We start from the raw sequence: 20640 nt of genomic DNA, 5'->3' as shown, positions 1-20640 counted from the left end.
AAAAATACATAAATGTATATTTTCATCTAAGAAAATTTGGTAGTTTCAAACAAAAGGCATTCAAGATGGATCAAAAAGACAGCAGCACAGCATTTAGCCACTGAGATAAATAAAAATCCTCTTTTTAAACTTTATTGTCAATAGTTATTTCAAGGAATTCATTCTAGGTAATTCCTAATTTTCATAAAAGCTTTTTTGTGTTGCTCTAAATACAGTCCCCTGAATGAAAAACAACTACTTAGCCTCAGTAGTGGATGCATTCAGTCAGCAAATATTCACTAATCACCTACTTTGTACAAGGAACCCTATAAGCCATTGGGTATGCAAAGTAGAATAAAGCAAGACATGTTTTGGGCCCTCGTGGATTTTAAAGACAAATGGATTTAGCTAAGGAAAGAATTATGCTCTGCCTACTCTTCAAATCTTGTTAGAAACTATCTAATAATGGTAAAAAAAAAAGCCAAGTTTTATTGAAGATTTATTAGGCTCTGTGTAAGTACTTGATATATGTGGTTTACTTCCAACAATCCCTGTTTCACAGAGGAAGCACAGAGACCTTAATAAGTAATTGATCAAAAGTCACACTTCAAGTAAGTAGCAGATATGATTTACCACACAGCTCATGTTTTCAATCAGCATCAATTCAGCCAATGTCGTTAATAGACCTATCTGTATGAAGAGTTATGAACTGTTAAACAGAATCCAGGAATCACTAGCATTCCTTTAAAAGACATTTTTGGGTGTGATTATGTAATTTAAGCTTTTGGAACTTGTTAAAAAGAAAACCACAAGCCACAAATGGCATCACTTAGATTAAGGCCCCAAGTCAGTAAACCAAGAATTAATACCTAACCTAACTGCAGTTTTGACTCCCTAGGAATGTAACCTTTAACCAGTCTGTCAGGAATTTTCTGGTGAGTACCAATAACGTAATCCATCACATGGACCCTCTTCATCCTCCCAAAGTAAAATCAGGTAATCCACGTACTAAGACCCTTTTGTCTCCAAATGAAGGTGGGTTCAAGTAAAATAATCCTCTTTTCTGTTTAGGACTCCCCATCCTGCCCTCAAAAACCTTTCTTTTCCTGTAGCCTATTGGAGCCCCCCTCTGTTTGCTAGCTGAGATGCTTCTTAATTATTTAATAAAACCAATTAAATCTTCAAATGTACTTGGTTGAATTTTGTTTTTCAACAAGCTATATATAAAAATATCTCCAAAAGTACATATGTGTAATTGTATATATCTCTAAAACCTCAAACTATGTATGCACTAGGCATATACTCTTCCTTTATTCAATATCCCAACTAGCTTAGCAGGCTAGGAGATTACATAGGAGTTTGGAACCAAAACCAGAGGCAGTAAGCACTTGTCTGACCTGTCTTGCCTCAATGCACATAACTTTTGGTTCCTTTATCACAACTAACACCTACTAAATATTTTTTATAATAAATGCAGCTTTCCTAAAGATATCTGCTTTCTAACTGTGATAAAATTTATTTAGTTACTTCAAGGTAGAGAAAGGAACATTTACACTCAAGGTGAGTTTCAGTCTAAAGTTTAGTTGCTTCACATAACCCTCTGTTTATTTCTAATATTTTTTGAAACACTTACATCAAAAGGCAGATGGCTTTGGAAGTAGTTTCTGCATATTGTATACTACTGATTATTCTAAGGAGGTATTTGTAGGGATGGTTTGGAAAGTTTGTAAAGAAAAGAAAGGAGTTAAAAGGCTTCTTTTCTCCAAAGACTATGGTATCAAAAACGTCACAAATTTACATTAAATGACCAATATCTGACAACTGGACTTCTCCCTAAATATTTACAGATCATTTTGAAAATACCAACTGATGCCACTTATTTCAAAGTAAAAATTTGAAACAAGGTAGTATGTTTCAAAGCGGATGTTAATGTTGTATGGAACGCAGATAAAATATTTTGTGTGATGCAGGTGAATATAATGAATGGGGCTTTTTCATTCTGCACGATGAAGCATTTTTTTTTCCAAAACTGAAATCTTACAATTTTTAATTTTTTGTGGTATGCTGACTTTTTACAAATGGAAATAAAGAGAAATTCTCCCGAAGAATTCACTATTTGCCTCTCTTTCTGACGAGTCCCTTGCTCCCTCCCCACCCCAGACCACTTTCTAAATTTCCTGGAAAGGTGTGAATTCAGGGGGCGCGATGGCCCCCGGCGGAGTTGCAACTGCTGGGATGCAGGTGGGGGAAGTGGGGGCGTGGTCAGTGAGGGGAAGGGAACAGGCGGAAAGTGCATAAATCCTGGCCAAGTCGGGAGTGGGAAGGGCGAGAGTGTTGCAGACCCGCCAGGGTAACCTGAGAATGGTTGACTCCAACCGCTGGAAGATGAGGCACTAGTGGGCCTTCAGATTGGAGAGGACCAAGCTGAGCGACAGGAAGGTGCGCGCTGGGGCTCTGCGCACAAGCAGACGGAGGGGATTGCGTGTGCGTGTGCATTCGGCGAGGGGTGGGGGCGGGCACTCCCGCCGCACTAGCCGCCGGAGTGGGGGGGGGTGGGGGGTAGCTCATAGGTGACGCGGGGCCCTCACGTGACCTGGAGCTGCAGAGCGACGCAGACTTTGGTGCAGTCGTCACTCCCACCTGGGTACCAGCTCCCCGCTGCCCTGCGCCGGACTGGCTGGCACTGGGCCCAAGGAAAGCGGAGCAGGTGAGGGCTCCAGGGCCCGCGCGCTAACGCCAGGGCGACAACAGCAGGCCTACCCCTCAGGGAGGCGTAAAGGATCAGCGCAGCGGGTCCCGGCCAGGTTTCTCCACACCCAGCATTCTTGGGAACATCAGTAGTGGCTCCCTGGGGTGGGGGTGCTGGAGCGGCCGGGAGGGCAGCCAAGCCACTAAGAGTGATGGGAAATCACCTCCGAGTTCGTACAGTAAAATGGTGAACCTCTGAGGCGGGCTGGGGGAGGCTAGGGGTTGGGGCTGGAGATGCGGATGGGGGGTGGCCAGGCGGTCCGGGACCCTGAAGGGACCAGGTGGTGGCTGGTCGGCGCCAAACGCTTCGCCACAGTCCAAGATCCCTCCACCCCGGCCCTCTGCAGGTCTGAGGGTCTAGGTGTCAAGTGTCGCGGCGGCGCACGCACGGCGAGAATCGGGTGAAAGAGGAGACTGCAAGGATAGGCCCAGGTCGGTGCGGGGGGACAGCGTGGGGGGCGCGTGCAGAGCCCAGTTTGAGATCCCCTCCCAATTCCCCCATCCCTGTCCCCTGTCCTCCATTTTGGTGCCTGCGGAGCTCGGGGAAAGAATCCTGGGAAAGGAAAAATGGTGGGCTTTAGGGGAGGGAGGGAGAAAGGAGAGAGCTGGAGGGAGAGGCTCGAATTGGAGGCCCCCTAGAGGACGCCTGAAGCTCCTAAGGTGGGGGAAATTAACAAAAACAAAACCAAAACAAAACAAAAAACACCTTTGCTATCAGAACTCTGAATCCTGCTGGTCAGTACACCAAGCATTCAGTCTCTCTCCTTGCCTTTGTTTTACTTGTGTTCAAAGAAAAACAACCAGGAAAAAAATCTCATGGCAAATATCCACCAGGAAAACCAAGAAATGGAGCAGCCCATGCAGAATGGAGAGGAAGACCGCCCTTTGGCAGGGGGCGAAGGCCACCAACCTGCAGGAAATAATAGACGGGGACAGGCTCGCCGACTTGCTCCTAATTTTCGATGGGCCATACCCAATAGGCAGGTCAATGATGGGATGGGTGGAGATGGAGATGATATGGAAATGTTCATGGAGGAGATGAGAGAAATCAGGAGAAAACTTAGGGAGCTGCAGTTGAGGAATTGTCTGCGTATCCTGATGGGGGAGCTCTCTAATCACCATGACCATCATGATGAATTTTGCCTTATGCCTTGACTCCTGCCATTTTCCATGAGATTAATACTGTGATTCACACTGTTTTCTTCTTGCATTTTCCTGATAACACCTTTACTGATCCGTTTGCTGTGAACCTTACGTAATTTCCATGTGTCAGGTGGGTTCTGTGTTACCAGATTCCAATTGGAAATTGCCTTGGCACCCCAGTCTAAGTTTCTGTCAACAGTAGAGTCACCTATTTGCATGGAAAAGTATAAAGTAATAAAGCAATTAAAAAGCAATCTATACATTCATTATTGTCTCATTTAAAAGCATATGTATATATTATATGACCCCCCCCCATATAAAAAAACAGAAATCAGATGCCCCATGGTGTTAATTGGGTCACATTTCTCTGTAGTTGGGTAATATGTGACTTTTTTCCTTTTATTACCTGGAGTTTTAGAAGTGAAAACAGTTTTTCAATGAGTCTGAATGTAGTACAGGTATGTAATACTGGTTCAATAAACCTTAAAGTAAACTCTTAAGTATTTTCCGGTTTTACTTGGAAGTATAAAGCCTCTCTTTATTACAGATGTATTCCTTTAAAGAGTCAGTTTTCTCTTCTGTGGAATGGGGAATAATGCTTGGCTTACAGGGCTTTTGAGTGGAATAGATGAGGTGTGAAACTTGGGCTGCTCCTATGGAACTCGATCTGGTACTTGGGAAGGACTAAAGGGAGTGTTCACCTATGCTCACAAGTCCAGAGGGCAAAAATAGGTGGCTTCCACCTTGTCATTCCTCTGATATTTGCAATACTGCTCCCCTGATCACTGCCATTCCTGTTGGGTATACTTTCCTTCCTGCTGGGTCCTGATTCTGTTTCTGTTGCTGATGTGTGTCCTCAAGGTAACAGAATCCCACTGATTTCTCTCCAGTCCCCAGTTTGCTGCTAATCCCTGCCCTCTTGACTCCTATAAAAGTCTGAAGAATGTCTTTCTCCCCACTTTAAAGTTATATTTATCCAAGTGAGTACGATTCAATGGTTCATGGTCTTTTGTTGGTTCTTAACAAAATAGCCCTTTTTGGTATTATTTTCATGATCTTCTTCCAAGGACTCAGACATGAATAAACTAGGGCCTACCTCAGGAGACATATCTAGATGTCTCACCACAGTGTGTCCAGAATTGCACTGCTTCAAACCTCCAAAACAGATCAAAAGCTTTGTTTTGCCTGTGTTTCTACCCTTCGTGGGGATTTTCTCAAAAGAGAGCCTGGGAAGGCCAACTCAACCAGTTTAACAGACTTACCCGGAAGACCTCTAAATCACATTAGGGGGACACATTTTAAACCTAAAACACACTTCCGTTTATATCCCTTCCACCCTGGAAAAATGAAATTGCTTTGTAAATTCTTAAAAACTATATTAAATATTTGGCATAATTTTTACATGAGTGTATGCCCTTCTTGTGACTAATTTTGTCTTAATCATCTTGGAGCTTAGTTTCTAGTGTAGTGCCTGACATAGTAGATATTCAATTAGTAATCATTTTCATTGGTTAATTAACTATAATGGAGTTACGAACCCAGCTTAATATTGTTCCTGTCCTTAATTAAATGTCCTAAGGCAAGTAACTGTTTATTTGGAAAGTATTTTAATTTCCAAAGGAACATGGCAAGTCTCTAACCCAAAATCTAATTTTTTTTTAGACCTGGAATGTATCTGTGCTTATGTAAACACAGATCCCTTATTTGCATCATAATTACCTAGGGAAAATGTTAAAAATGGTGACATTTGCATACTCTTCCCACTTTTAACCCTCTTCCCCTTATCATCTCTTGAATCACCTGATCAGGAACTACTGTTGTGACAGTTCCTGAGGTGATTCTGATGCATCTGAGTTATGACAACATAGGCATAATGGTAATTACACCATTTTACAGTATCATCTCAATTACCTTGCTTATTTGATAATACAATAAATATGCCTTTCCAAAATATAGTATTTCTAAAATTAGATTGCATTAAAACATCAATATATATTTATAAACCAATACTGCTTTTTATCTTTCCAAATATCTTATAAAGCTAATGCATTATCATGAATCTATTATTAATAATTATGTAATAATTATTAATTAAATAAGTTAGGCATTATCATTTCTATGCAAGCCTGTACCCTTTTACACCAATGATTTTGTTTTAATCACCCTGGAGCTCAGTTTCTAGTACAGTACCTGGTACAGTAAATATTCAATAACATAATCATTTATACTTTTGTTAATTATTAATATTAAATTTCTTAACAACTGTAATTTACCTAAAATAATATGTAGCAACAATTAGTGGGTCTTTGTGGGTGATTTACTTATTTATTTATTTATCTTTTTACCATTTATTTATTATTGAGAGACAGAGACAGAGCATGAGCATGGGAGGGGCGAAGAGAGGAGGAGACACAGAATCTGAAGCAGGCTCCAGGCTCTGAGCTGTTAGCACAGAGCTGGACGTGGGCTGAACTCACAAACCGGTAGATCCTGACCTGAGCCAAAGTTGGATGCCTAACCAACTGAGCCACCCAGGCGGCGCCCTTGTGGGTGGTTTATTCCTTTACACCCTCACGTTTTAAAAGTTTCTGTGTGGAACATTTAAAAGTGTAATACTTCCATAATTATTTTTGTAATACAAGGTTATTACACATATTTGGGTTATGTAGAAAATATAAGGAAGAATATAAACAAAACCATAAGTTAATTGTCCAAAGAAAATACTTGTTTTTTTTGTTTTTTTTGTTTTTTTTACTATTATATTTAGTCATGATAAAGCCAGGCTCAGCTTCTTAGGAGGAATACTTCCTTTTTCAAAACCCTCCAATGAAACACATTTAGTTTGTTATATTTATTTTTTTAATCTTCTCTCATCAAAACAAATTGGATCACATTTGAACAACTTTCCATTAGCTTCTGTTTTTTAAAACTGTGAAAATAAGTCTTCATGTTTTCTAAGGTCAATTCTCAGTTGGCAGATTGGGACCATTAAGTGAATACATTTAATAAAACTGAACAGAATTATTTGTTTATGAAACTTAAAAGTCTCATAAGTAGAAAAAGGACTAGATTGCATGAATGAAATGGACAAAATACCATGTCTGTTTTCTGTCACCTTTCCTGACATCACATATATCATGTAATAAACATGCTGATTTTGATTAGAAATACTCCATTTTAAAATTTTCAAGCAGATTGCATGTAATGTAGTTGCTATCTCATGTGTGATCAGTTGTAATGCTTTCTAAGTGATATAAATCTACATAAGCAAATATGTATAGGCATCCCTATCAATTCAATTATTTCCTGTTTAGAGATTTACTCTTAGAAGCTGACAGAAAATATTTTTTATTTAGTGAATTTCATATGAAGAGAGAAATCCTCACATATATGACAATAAAAATAATCATTTTCGCACAAATGAAAAGAACGTTATTGTGTTTAATTGTAAATTATGCATGCTAAAGTGGCATTTGTTGTTGCTTTGGAACAGAAGAAAAAATGTATTAAGAAAAAAATTTAGAGGGAAGGAGTATGAGTGGGGGAGAAGCAGAGGCAAAGGGAGAGAGATTCTCAAGCAGTCTCCATGCCCAGTGTGGAGCCCCCACGCAGGGGTTAATCTCACAACTGTGAGATCATGACCTGAGCCAAAATCAAGAGTCAGATGCTCAACTGGCTGGGCCACCCAGGCTCCCCCTTAAGAAAAATTTTAATCTTATTTTCAACACCCTGTTTCTTTTACTGAGCTCACATGAGTATAAATTAATTTTAGATTGTTTATGTATTTCTCCTAATTTCATAAGTATTACTTAATTTCCTTTTATATTAAAGTTTGATTTTTAAAAGAGGAAACAAACTAAATGTGTCAAAGACAGTGAAGAACTTTATGAAAACTTGTTGAAAAAACAAACAATAAATTTCAAATTACTTTGGAATTATTTAGCTAGTAATATAAACTTAGTAGCTATTATCATGACAATGCCTCAGTTCATTTTACTCTATTCATTGGTAAAATGGAGATAATTTCCAGGGCTGCTGTGAGAACTAAAAGAGGTAAAGAACACGTAAGCTGTGTTTTAATTGTTTATGTTCATCAGCACATGCAGGATAAAAGGCCTTCAGATTCCCCTCAGTTGTTGGAAGTAGCATACAAACTATGCCACAAGCCAACTTCATTCCTCTACTGTGGTGAACCAACCCCCCCGCCCCACCTGCCACATCACTACAGATTTCTACGGACACCTAAATGTGCCAGTGTTCCAGTTTGTCTACTACAGAGGTTTGCGTGAAGACCTTCTACCTGATTTAGAGCACTAGTTTATGTAGGTACTATTTTGGTGATTCTTGGACTATGTTATGTTTATATTTTTAGCAAAGAGGCCTTTTTTCCAGTGTTTGTTTGTGGTTTTGTGTGCAGCCAGCCCTATTTTCTCCATAATATTCAGATATTAGGGGCTGAGTCTTGATTTTTATCTATTCTGATGATTTCTGTCATGTGATTAGAGGGCTTAGACCATTTCCATTTAAAGTAATCATTAATATTGTTGTCCAACAACTTGGTAATCCTCTCTTCATTTTTTCAGTCTTTTTTCCCCTGTGTATTTCATTTTGAATTATTTCTATTGCTATGTCTTCATGTTCACTACTCTTTTCTTCTGTAATGTCTAATATGCCATTAACCCTGTCTAACATGTATTTCATTTCAGACATTGTAATTGTTATCTCTAGGTGTTCAATTTGAGTATCTCAAATTTTTTATATTCCATGTCTCTACTAAACATGTTCAGTCTTTCCTTCAGCTTCTTGAATGTATGCAACGCAGTTATACTGTTTGTTTTAATGTCCTTCTCTAATTCTACCATCTTTTTCATATCTTGGTCAGTTTTGATTAATTTTTCTCCTCATGGTGGGTTAGATTTTCCTGCTTCTTTGCAGGCCTCATAATTGTTGTTTGGATGCCACACATTGTAATTTTAACTTTTGAGTGCTAGATATTTTGGGATCCCTGTAAATATATTGGTTTTTATTCTGGGACACAGTTAAGTTACATGTAAACAGTTTGATATTTTAGGTTCTTGATTTTAATCTTTGTAAGGCTGGACCATAGTAGTGTGTATTTTAGGGTTAATTGTACTCCACTAATGAGGAAAAATCCTCCTGAGTACTCTTTCTGATATCCCATGAATTATGAGGTCTTCAACTCTAGCTATTATTCCTAAACATGTGTAAACTTAAATTGTTCCCTTTAATCCTTTTGTGGTGTTCTTTTCTTGGTTTGGGGTAGTTTCCTCACAAGCATTTAATGATCAGTACTCAGTACTCAGATAATTATTCATATGAGATCAGGTGTGCTCTGGGTGGTATGGCCATAGACTATTCAGATAATTATTCAAAGAGGACCCTCTTCAAGTCATCAAAATTCTTTCTCTGTGAGCTCTTTTTTTTTTTTGGTACTCTTACCTGAAAACTCTAGCTGCCTTGGCCTCCCTAGGTCCTAATTTCTTCTCCTAATCTATGGAATACCCCTGGGCTCTCCCTGGATTCTCACTCCTTGCACTGTGGCCTGAAAACTTTCTCTAGGAAGTAGGCTGGAGCAATCATAAGAATAACCTTATTTCTTCCCAGTCTCTCAGGGATCATAGATCTTGTTGCTCAGTGTCCACTGACTTCAGAATAGTTGGTTCATAGATTTTTATTCAGCTTTTTAGTTATTTCAGATTGGAAGGTAATTCTAGTCTCTGTTACTCTATCCTGGTCAGGAGCAGAACGGTGTATGTTACAGATGTTGTAATCTGATCAAGTAAGTAAAGGTGTATAAATATATATGGGAATGTGCATATACAAATAGAAAAGACATAAAAGAATTCATCACTGATAGATTTTGAAAATGATTGTGTGATTTAAAACGATTTTTTTGTTATTTACTTCGATGTCTGTTATTTTAAATTTTTTTACACTTCCATCTTATTGCCACTAAAACAATTCTGAATATATATGTCATCATGTTAATGCAGAATATGCAGAAAATAATGGTAATAATAACAATACTTATGACATACTTTTAGTGTGCACCATATTCCAGAGTGTTCTAAGCTGTTTATAGGTGCTAATCACTTTATTCCCCCAAAGAACCTGTGAGGGCTACACCACTAATGTCCCCACTTTATATAGGAGGGAATTAAGGCACATGGAGATGAAGCAAATTCCCTGATTGTACATTTAGTAAGTTGCAAAACTTGGAGATAGCCAAAACTCTTGGGCTCTAGAATCAGTGCTCTCAGCCTCTTAACAAAACAAGTAATAAATCCATTAAAATTTTCATTGGAACAACTGGAGACATTTACCTATGTTCTGAAATATAATTTAAAAAATATGTGTTTTTTCTAGATATTTTAGTAGTGGCAAATCCCAAACCCATTGTTTCTGCTAAAAGGAAATATTTTCTCTCAAACTAAATAAAACTGAGCATAATAGACAAAATCAGGCAATTGATGTTGGAAACCAAAAAGGAAAGAAGCGAAGGAAAAAAAAATGTAGTCTCTGATATTAAGGACTTGAGAGGTCATCATAGTAAATCCATCTTTTATGAAAAAGTTGAAATTAGGAGGGAGCAGAAACTCTGAAGAAGAAGTAAAAACACAGAGAAAAGCTATCCAGTAGAAAATTAACACACCTCTCAGTAATGGGAGAAGATAGGCATTTGCTGTATGAATGCATATTTTATGAGAAAGAAAAAAGACAAGCGGATTCCCTTCAATGTTTTTGATCCATACACATTTTCAAAATGAATAGGTATTATGTGGTAAATAATGTCTCCTAACTTGTTTTAAAAATAATGACTGGATTTATTTTCCTCTTTATTTATTTAAACTTTTTTTTTAAATGTACTTATTTATATTCAGGTGGAGGAAGAGAGAGAGAGAGGGAGAGAATGAGAATCCCACGTTCAATGCAGGGCTCGACCTCACGAGAACCTGAGATCATGACCTGAGCGGAAATCAAGACTCAGATGCTTAACCTCAGACGCTTAACTGACTGTGTCACCCAGGAACCCAGATTTATTTTCCTCTTAAGACAAACTTGAATATCTATTGGAGAAACATATACAGCAGAGGAATCCTTTACATGTTAGCAGATGATGTTTTATTTTATTAGTTTTATAAGATGTTCTTTGGGGCACATTCTTTTGCAAGTTCCTGTGGGAGTTATTTAAAAGATAACAAAATGTAGGTTTTGGGGATTTTCTACATAGGCAATCATCTCATCTGCAAATAGGGACAGTTTTCTTTCTTCCTCTATTTCTTCTTTTCCAATTTGTATGCCTTTCATTTCATGTTCTTGCCTTCCTGCAATGGCTAGACCTTCCAACACTATGTTGAATAAGAGTTAAGAGAGCAGACATTGTCTTGCTCCCTATCTTAGAGAGACAGACAGCATTCAGTCTTTTACCATTGAGTATAGTCTTATCTGTAAGTGTCATGAGGCTACTTATGAAATGCTAAGAGGCTTGGTTGTGTTGACTGCACCAGGCTATAGCCCCAAAGGAGTTCATGTTAAGCTAAGGGAAAGTAGAGGCAACCAGAGAAATCATCCCATGTCCCCAAGTTGTACACCCAGGACTAAAGAAGACTGTCACATTCTCTGTCCACTAGGGAATATCCTAAGGATTGCAATTTGTGTCTGGGGGTTATATGGCCTGGGTATGAGTCCCAGCCTTGCCACTTAAAATTAGCTGGTGTTGTGAACAAACCCCTGCAGCCTCCATGTACTCTTTGGTAAAGTAGGCATAAAAGTGGTACCTACCTCATAGGTTTGTGGTGAGGATTAGATGATGCAAGAAGAGCATTTAACACACTCTTTGTCACACAGTATAAATAACTTTGCTCTATTACTTACTTTTTACTATAAAAGTTACTTACAAAACCTGTACAAAATGAGAAACTTTTAGGAAGATCATGACAAAAATATGCAGAGGCAGAGACAAAGAAATTTGCTGTACCTTTATGTTTTCTGCTCTTATGTAAAATGGCATGGAGATTCATGGTTCTATGAGCAAAGCCAGAATACCAAAAGGTGACGGTAATGAAATATATAATCTTCTCCCTTGTAGCATGTTCTTTGTTCTTTTCTTCTGAGAGCTGGAGGTAACAACTGAGTTTGAGAATCTTTCATCTTAGAGAGGCTGCATCTCCTTGAATTAAGTTGTCCGAAGTTGTTTCCAAATATGAAAGACCATGCGTGATGCTAATGTGATGAGGAGCAGAAGAGAGAATTAGTTGCAACATGAAACAGTGATAGGGAATCATATCTGACCAACCACCCATTGTGATGGACGGGTCTTTCAAAGAGAGTGCTCTCTTCACTTTGCCAACATCAGACAGTTCATCATTTTGTGTTGGAAGAGGAGCCTCCCCACAGCCACAAGCCCTCCAGGTTGTTGTCTCCTTTCACTCAGTCTAAACTCACAGTGATGGGTGACTTGGGCCAGAGGTTTAAAGAGAGTCTAACTAGAGGAGTTCAATGTCTGTTGGCCTGGCAGTGTGGCAGCTCATTACCTGCTTATAGTGTTCACTCTGAAACCTCCATTATTACCCTAGCATTCAGGCCTAGTCTCAGAGTCTGGGCTTACAGTTAAGTCTTGGGTGGAGGAGATACTGTTAGTTTTCCTAGGATATTTGTTCACTGGATGATTTTTATTTATTATTTTTGAGAGAGAGACAGAGCGTGAATGGGGGAGGGGCAGTGAGAGGGGGAGACACAGAATCCGAAGCAGGATCCAGGCTCTGAGCTGTCAGCACAGAGACCAAAGGGGGAGAGGGCCTCAAACTCAGGAACCGTGAGATCATGACCTGAGCCTAAATCAAATGCTTAACCAACTGAGCCATCCAGGCACCCCAATGTTCCTAATTTTGAAATGAGAAATGAGTTGTGATTCTTTTCTGCCAGCACATCAGGAGGGAAGAGAAGTACTGCAGCTTTCATCAAAAGTGTCTAGCCACTGGGGTGGCTCAGTTGGTTTAAGCATTCAGCTTCAGCTCAGGTCATGATCTGGCAGTTTGTGAGTTCAAGCCCCACATCAGGCTTGCTGATGTCCACGTAGAGCCTGCTTCAGATCCTCTGTCCCTTTCTCTCTATCCCTCCTCTGCTCATGCTCTCTCAAAAACAAATAAGTATTAAAAAAAAGTGTCCAGCCACTGCTTTTACCACATGTGTATCTCATTATGGGCTTTTACCACAAATTCTTACACTCGATTTGGGCAGATTATGCTGGCCAGATGTGTGTGGGGGTTCCTCTTGCCCCAGGATCTTCCAGGAGAGACTTCATCCAAGGACCCTCTTTCCATCCTCTTCCCCAACTATTCATAGGGAGCAGGGAGTAATTTCTCAGAAGCCCTTTGCCCATCCCTCAATAAGGACAACTCCCCTCACTTTTCCAGGAGTCCTTAAATTAATTCTTTTAGGATCTTAAAGGCCTTAAATTAATTCTTTTAGAAAAAAAAAAAACAATCTACCCCATGAATCACCTTACTCTATGACTAACTCTTTCCATGTCTCAAACTGCTGGACTGAACAGAACTTGTGATTTCCACTTCTTTCCCAGAAACAGCCTTCTCCCAAAGGTGGATTCTTCCACCTCCCTGCTCTTCTGGATTGTCTCACCAGATTCAGAACAATGCTCATCAGGAAGCACCCAATGTCTTCCTGTGGTCCAGTGGGGATGGTGCAGTCACTTTCTGACTTGGGGCCTTAACCACTTTCCCTTCTAGCCTTAGTAGGCCAGTTAATACAGAAGCTGATTGGTACACTGGAAAGGAAAAGGAAGAGGGACTCATATTTTCTGAGGGTGGATCTGCTGATAATCAGGAATCTGGCAGAGATTTACACCACTGGCAGTGGAGGAGACAGGAGACTGTGAACTACAGGTGTGAATATATTTGAGGGGCAGCATAATGTGGAGAATATGGAGAAAAGAAGAAAAATAATGCATGTTTCTATTTTGACTGTGAGTCCATGTCGTTTCTATGTGGTAGAATGAGTGCTCTGATGGGGTTGGGGGAAGGGAATAAGACAATTACAACATTTTCATTCAATTGAGTCATGTACACCATACATGGAATTTAGGGTAAGGAAATGAAGTCACCACCCACTCCATCCCAGTGTTTTCTTAGTCCCTTACCTTACCCTCTTGTTTTAAATAAGAGTGTTTCCTTTGAGCTCCTGAATGGGCAAGATCAAAGCCTAATACTGTGTTAGACAGGACACTGGAGCAAGAAAGACAGATCTCCAGGGTTCCCGATGCCAGACTCAAAATAGTAACTCTGTGATGTTTACCTCTCAAGGATTAGTCTCCTCACCCCTCTTAGCCTCTCTTGAAAATAGATATTTGTGTCATGTGTGCACTTCATTGCTATGTGGTAGAGTGATGACCCGGCAAATGGAAACAGATGGGGACTGAGAGCTTGTGTTTCCTGATTTAGCATTCTGGTTGTCAGGCACCTCCCATTTTTCTGTGACCTTCTCAGGGCACCCCATATTCCTGACTGTTGTTTACATATCTCTATTATCTCAAAGCATGGGGGCAAAAGGGTAGGAAAGGGGACAAAGAGAGGGAACCCTGGAAAACCCACTGTTTTCTACTTTATTCCCCTGGAGGAACTGGGGAAAAGGAAGAAAATAATCACCCTGTTTTTTCTTGTTCCACGTGGTCATGTTCCCTTCCTTTTCCCTGTGGATAGCTTCAGAGGAGCACTTGTCCATTGAATACTTGAAAGATGAGGTACTACATAGTATCAAAAGTTATTTCTGTGGGGGCGCCTGGTGGCTCAGTTGGTTAAGCATTGAACTCTTGGTTTCGGCTTAGGTCATGGTCTCCTGGTTTGTGAGTTTGAGCCCTGTGTCATGCTCTGTGCTGATGGTGCAGAGTCTGCTTGGGACTCTATCTTCCTCTCTCTGCCCCTCCACCTGCTTGCTCTCTACCTCTCTCTCAAAAATAAACATTAAAAAAAAAAAACAATAAGCAAACAAAAAAGCTATTTCTGTGTCTTTTGGACAGGACCCTGCAGTACCAGTCAGATCTTCTTGGGTCCTGGTGGCAGACTGCATTTGATTACTCTGGGATGACCTTATATTAGTGACCTCACTCTATGTGGTCTTTCCTGTCAGAGGCCTTTTCTCCCACCCAGCTAGACTGGATGTATTTTGGCCATAGAATGAAGCCATCTCCATCCAGAAAAAAACACTGAGTTTCTAGAAGGGAAATAAATTTCCATGTAAGTCCAAGGAATAATTTTAAGTGCCATGCTTCAGGCTCACTAGTATTCTTCTTTCAATCACTATAATTCGGTTAAACAAAAGTTCACTGAGTTCCAGGCTTTGTGTGGGCTCTAGAGATATTTGTTGTTACATAGTAGGATACCTTCATGGTGAGGACCAGTGGACTTTGATACCACACAGTCCTGGGTAGGGTTCTGCCTCTGCTACCTACTAGCCTTGTAACACTTGACAGCTTTCTTATCCTCTCTGTACCTTGAATTTCTGGTACATAAATGATGATAAAAACCTTAAAGGGCTCTTGTGAAAATCAAATATGTCAATGTCATTGAAGTACTTAGTATGGTATCTGGCATAGAAATGCAAGCTACAATGGACCTTCACTCTTTTTATTCAGCCATCTTGATGTTGAAACTACTCTGGTTCTGGCTATACCTGGTGGTAGTGTAATCAGTGTCAACATGTTCTACCATTTCAAATGTATTCCTTAACAGCCTAAATGTCCATCAACTGATGAATGGATAAAGAAATTGTGGTTTATATACACAGTGGAATACACGTGGCAATGAGAAAGAATGAAATATGGCCTTTTGTAGCAACGTGGATGGAAATGGATAGTGTTATGCTAAGTGAAATAAGTCATACAGAGAAAGACAGATACCATACGTTTTCACTCTTATGTGGATCCTGAGGAACTTAACAGAAGACCATGGGGGAGGGGAAGGAAAAAAAAATAGGTTAGAGATGGAGGGATTCAAAACATAAGAGACTCTTAAAAACTGAGAAGAAACTGAGGGTTGATGGGGGGTGGGAGAGAGGGGTGGGTGGGTGATGGGTATTGAGGAGGGCACCTGTTGGGATGAGCACTGGGTGTTGTATGGAAACCAATTTGATAATAAATTTCATATTAAAAACATAAATAAAACTTAAAAAAACAGCAACAACAAAAAACAAATGCATTCCTTTTATGAAGGGAAGCAAAACCTAAGCATTAATAAGTTGTGTTGAAAATGCAGATTTTGATAAAGTTTATAAGAATGACTCTACTTCAGTTTGTAGAACTGATATAAAGATGGAAAAAGAATTGATGGCTCTAAATTCTATAAGCCAATTGCATTTATTTAACAAATATTTATGGGACATCTATTGCATGCCAGGTGCCAGAAGCCCACAAAACATATATTCATCTGAGAACTTTCTCCTAGACTCCAGACCTATGTATTCAACTGCCTGTCAGAAATGTATATCTAGAGCAGTGGTTTTCAAATGGTGGTGATTTTGCTTCCCACATCAGGAGACATGTAGAAATGTCTGGAGACATTTTTGGTAGTCACAACTGGGAGTACTACTAAAATCTTGTGGGTAGTGGCTAAACACCCCACAATGCATAGAATAACTTTCATAACAAAGAGCCACAATGTCAGGAGTGCTGAGTTTGAGAAAACCTGTCCTAGAGTAAAGTAAATGTCACTACCCATCCTATATGTATAGATTTATGGTAGGACCCAACTTTGGAGTCCAACAACCCTGGATTAGAATAACCATGCTGCCTGTTACCAGGCATATGACCTTGCAAAATGTATTTAACCCCTATGACCCTTAGTAGAGCATGTGCTAGAGGAGGAATGAGCTATAACAGGAATAATGACACCTAACTTTAGAACAGCTGTAAGGAGTTAGAGAAACAGCATGTAACATTCCTAACACAATATCTAACAAGTAACAGGACATTGAAGTGTTAGTTTCCTTTCCAACCCCACTTCTTAGCTTCTGCTTCTGACATGACTTTAACCTAAACTACATAATCCTAAACAGCATAAATGTGCCCTAAAGAGCTTCTGAAAATGTGATGAAGGAAATTAAATTCACACAGACCCACATTGTGTGTAAGAGTCAATGCCACCTCTGTGTTGTAAAATTGTTTGGTGGAGGTGGGACAGGGGAAAACTTGTTATCTCATTTTAATAAAATCAATGTACCTTTACTGACCTCTTCGGGGTCCTTTTGGAGAGTTAACATCAGGGGTGCCCGCTAACTGGGTATCTGCATTCATCTTGTCACTCAGTAAAGACAAATTCTCAGAGAAGCACAAAGAATGATGATGGGTCCTCTGAAGAATGCAATGGAGCAAAAGGAAGGAACTGTTTGTCCCCAACTGACTGTTTTCTGCATGATGTTGGGTAAGGTGTGTACTTTCTCTTGACTACTGACTCAGTTTTAGAGCATGAGATTTGAATTGGTCATCCAGAGGCCAAATTTGTGTATAAGCTATTTAATTTCCATTCCCAAGCATTCCTGTTATTTAAATTCTCACATTCTAGTGTTACTGGAAAATGAGGTGAATTAAACTAAACTTGTAAATAATCTGTGGCATTTCTGAGGCAGAGGGAAAAAAAGTACTGGTGGAGCCCTTCAGTGGTTCTTAACACTTCTTCTTGGAAGGGGCATATTCAATTTCCTCTTATATTTCAGTGGCCACATCCAGTCACATGGCCAAGCCTGATGTCAATGGAGTGGGATCAGTGGCCCTGGGAGGGACATCAGGGACCAGCTAATCCTTGTGACCCCATAGCTATACTTCTTACCCTAAAGAGAAGAATTTAATCACCCTCAGCTTCCTCAACAAGAGAGGTTGTTGAGTACATACACATGAGGGCACAATACTGGGGAAGTGTAAATCTAATATTTTCTAAATGGGAAGCTGTTGGTTATATTGTGGGAGGGCAAGGGATAGAACCTCATCCAATCTTGTTACTTATCTGGAGAGGTAACTTAGACTCTATGAGTCTGAACTTGGTTATCTGTGATGTGGAACCCATGATATCTTTCTCACAATGCTGTCTTGAGGAACAAATGAGAAAACCTGTCAAATACATATGAGCTGTAGTAGGACTTCAACACATATTATTCTTGGCCCACCTTCCTCCTTCCTCCCAGAGAGGAGATGATGTTGGCCTAATCAAAGAACATTATTGGCATAGAGAGCATCTGGAAAGGTAGTAGCAAGAGCTGAAATATGTCCCCATAATGTATTTGCTTTGATGTCAGTTCTGAGTTTATGGAATGAGTTTCCAGTGGAAGTTGGGGAGAGAGAAAAATATCACTACACCATTTCCTGTTAAAGCATATGCTTTCCTGTCCCTTTAGTTTGTCATCTAGTTTGATACTGGAGGAAGTTACCATTGATCCTCAGGCAGAAGAGACAGTACACAACAAAATAACATGGATACCAGATGGAAAACTGGAATCAGGACAAAGACACATCCCCGACTATAGAACGTTGGATAAATCACTCCCCTTGTGCTGACCTCAGCCCTAACACAATGATGCTCTATAACAGTGGCCTGAGATTTGGGTCAGAAAATTCAGTTTAAACATGGATATCATTAGTTGAAGGTTGAGAGATTTTTTTGTTTTGTCTTGTTTTGTTTTTGGTCTGAAACTACATGTGCTAGGCAGAATTCTAAGACAATCTCCAATGATCTTCATCCTTGGATAATTCTCTCCCCCTTTGAGTGTAGGTGGAACCAATGAATATGAAGAGATATCACTTCTGTAATTATGTTATATGATAAAATGGATAGTATCTACGTGGGCCTCACCTAATCAAACAAGTTATTTAAAATCATGGAATTTTCTTTGTTTACAGAAGAGGAAGTGAGAGACTCAAGGCACAAGAAAAATTAACTTCACTATTGCTGGGTCAAAGATGGATGAATTCATGTGGCAAGAAATTAGAGTAGGATCGGAGAGCACCTCTAGGATCTGAGAGCACCCCTAGCTGACAGCCATCAAGGAAATTGGGACTGTAGTCCAATACTCACGAGGAACAAGAATAATCTTGGAAGCAGATTTGCCCCAGAATCTCCAAAGACCTCAATCCAACCTACATGGACACCTTGATTCCAGCCTTGTGAACTCCTGAGGAGAGAACATGATCATGCTGTGCTAGACTTCTGACCTACAGGCTTATGAGCTAATACATGGGTATAGCTTTCAGCCATGAAGTTTGGGTGTAGATGGTAACTAGAGAAAATGCATTACCATGATAACAGTTTTTATAGTGCATGGTGGGGTTGAAGGTTATGAATATATTCACACTAGCATTTTGATGTACTTTCTACATTTCTAAATGGATTATGGGTTACTTGCTAATTAGAAATAAAGCCCTTAGAATTTATTCATGTAAAATATGTTATATTTCAGACTTTAAAAAAGTTATAGTAAATACTACAATAGGCAAACATGTATATAACCAAAGTTATGAAGTAAAACATTACAGAAAGTAGATGCCTCCGTGTTACTCTGAATGCATTACCCCAGAGAGACCCACTATCTAGGGATGTGAATACATCCCTAAACAAAACACATAGCTGCTTTATGTATTTTTAGTTCTAATTACGTAAGTAATATATTTATATATTTCTTATTGAAAATTTTCTCTCTGAAAATAGTTTTTCTAAGATTTCTCTAATGAAGTGACCTTGGGACTGGTCATATTTTTAGGCATGCTGCTATGAGCATACTTGCACTTGTGCCCAGGACTCTGCAGTACAGACTTAAGAGTGTAGCAACTGACAGGACCTCATGACTTTTTCTTTAAAAAAAAAAAGTTTATTTATTTTGAGAGAGAGAGAGAGAGAGAAAGAGTGCAAAAGTGAGGGAGGGGTAAAGAGAGAAGGAGAGAGAGGATCCCAAGCAGGCTCTGCACTGCAACAGAGCTGAACATGGGGCTTGATATCATGAGCCATGAGATCATGATCTGAGCTGAAATCATGAGTCAGACGCTTAACTGACTGAGCCACCCAGGTGCCTCACCTTATCTCCTTTTGTCATAGATATTGCCAAATGTCTCTGTAAAGAGGTTGTAACAATGTGTCCTCCCCCAGCAGTGTATGGAAGCAGTGTGCAGAATAAATACAAAGCCAATGACCAAGTTTTCTTTTGAAACTTAATAATTATTTCAATATATATTCTGAAGCATAAAGTTAACATAAAGCTGAACATTTAGAAATGGACAGGTGAAATGTACCATTTATAGAGAAATAGAGAAAAAGTGTCATCAACATTCTAACAAGGTATCCGATTAGCAAATATTAAAAATGCCATGAAACTCATTGTTTGCACAGATCTGGAAAGATGAGTGTTCTCATCTTGTTGTGGGTTGAGATACACATTAGTAAAGAAATTTCAAAGTTAAGCCAGATAGTACTAAAAAATATTAGATGCTCATGCTCTTTGACAAAAGAGTCTCACTTATGCTATCTATCCTCCTGATGCAGTTGGTGAGGCCCCTACATCATTATTCATCTATCCACACTGCTCAGGGCTGAGCTGTGCATTGCCCTAGCTGGTTCTGTATCTTCAGTCGTCCAGACCCTGTGCCATCCAGCCTTCAATTGAAACAGGAAAATCTGTCTTATAGCTGGATGCAGCCTTGATGGACCATCCATGGAGCCATCTCAAGCATTGATATGGAACAGCACTCTGGTTCCTCCT

The 20640-nt window shown here is 39.6% G+C and overlaps 1 protein-coding gene and 1 long non-coding RNA gene across 5 annotated transcripts; both read left to right on the top strand.

Annotated features, from left to right (window-relative positions):
- Positions 1 to 2304: 2304 nt before the first annotated feature.
- On the top strand, positions 2305 to 4124 carry BEX3 (brain expressed X-linked 3). 4 transcript variants are annotated; one of them, XM_040466974.1, is made up of 3 exons: positions 2305 to 2418; positions 3075 to 3159; positions 3562 to 4124. In XM_040466974.1, the coding sequence occupies exon 3, from the start codon at positions 3574 to 3576 to the stop codon at positions 3880 to 3882; it is 309 nt and encodes a 102-aa protein (XP_040322908.1). In that variant the 5' UTR covers positions 2305 to 2418; positions 3075 to 3159; positions 3562 to 3573; the 3' UTR covers positions 3883 to 4124. The 4 variants fall into 4 exon arrangements, with proteins under 4 accessions (XP_040322908.1, XP_040322905.1, XP_040322906.1 ...); XM_040466971.1 differs by having other exon boundaries at positions 2308 to 2418; positions 3520 to 4124; XM_040466972.1 differs by lacking the exon at positions 2305 to 2418 and adding an exon at positions 2547 to 2686.
- A 6730-nt stretch (positions 4125 to 10854) lies between these two features.
- LOC121024753 (uncharacterized) lies at positions 10855 to 19429 on the top strand. The gene is made up of 3 exons (XR_005787804.1): positions 10855 to 10997; positions 17207 to 17321; positions 18791 to 19429. It is a non-coding gene; the product is annotated as an uncharacterized LOC121024753 (long non-coding RNA).
- Positions 19430 to 20640: the final 1211 nt, after the last annotated feature.

The sequence above is a fragment of the Herpailurus yagouaroundi genome, unplaced genomic scaffold (assembly GCF_014898765.1).
Source record: "Herpailurus yagouaroundi ecotype Mexico unplaced genomic scaffold, PumYag 67080, whole genome shotgun sequence".
In the NCBI taxonomy this organism is placed as follows: domain Eukaryota; kingdom Metazoa; phylum Chordata; class Mammalia; order Carnivora; family Felidae; genus Herpailurus; species Herpailurus yagouaroundi.
The sequence above is the reverse complement of the archived record's forward strand: the minus strand, read 5'-3'. Positions and strand labels throughout refer to the sequence as shown.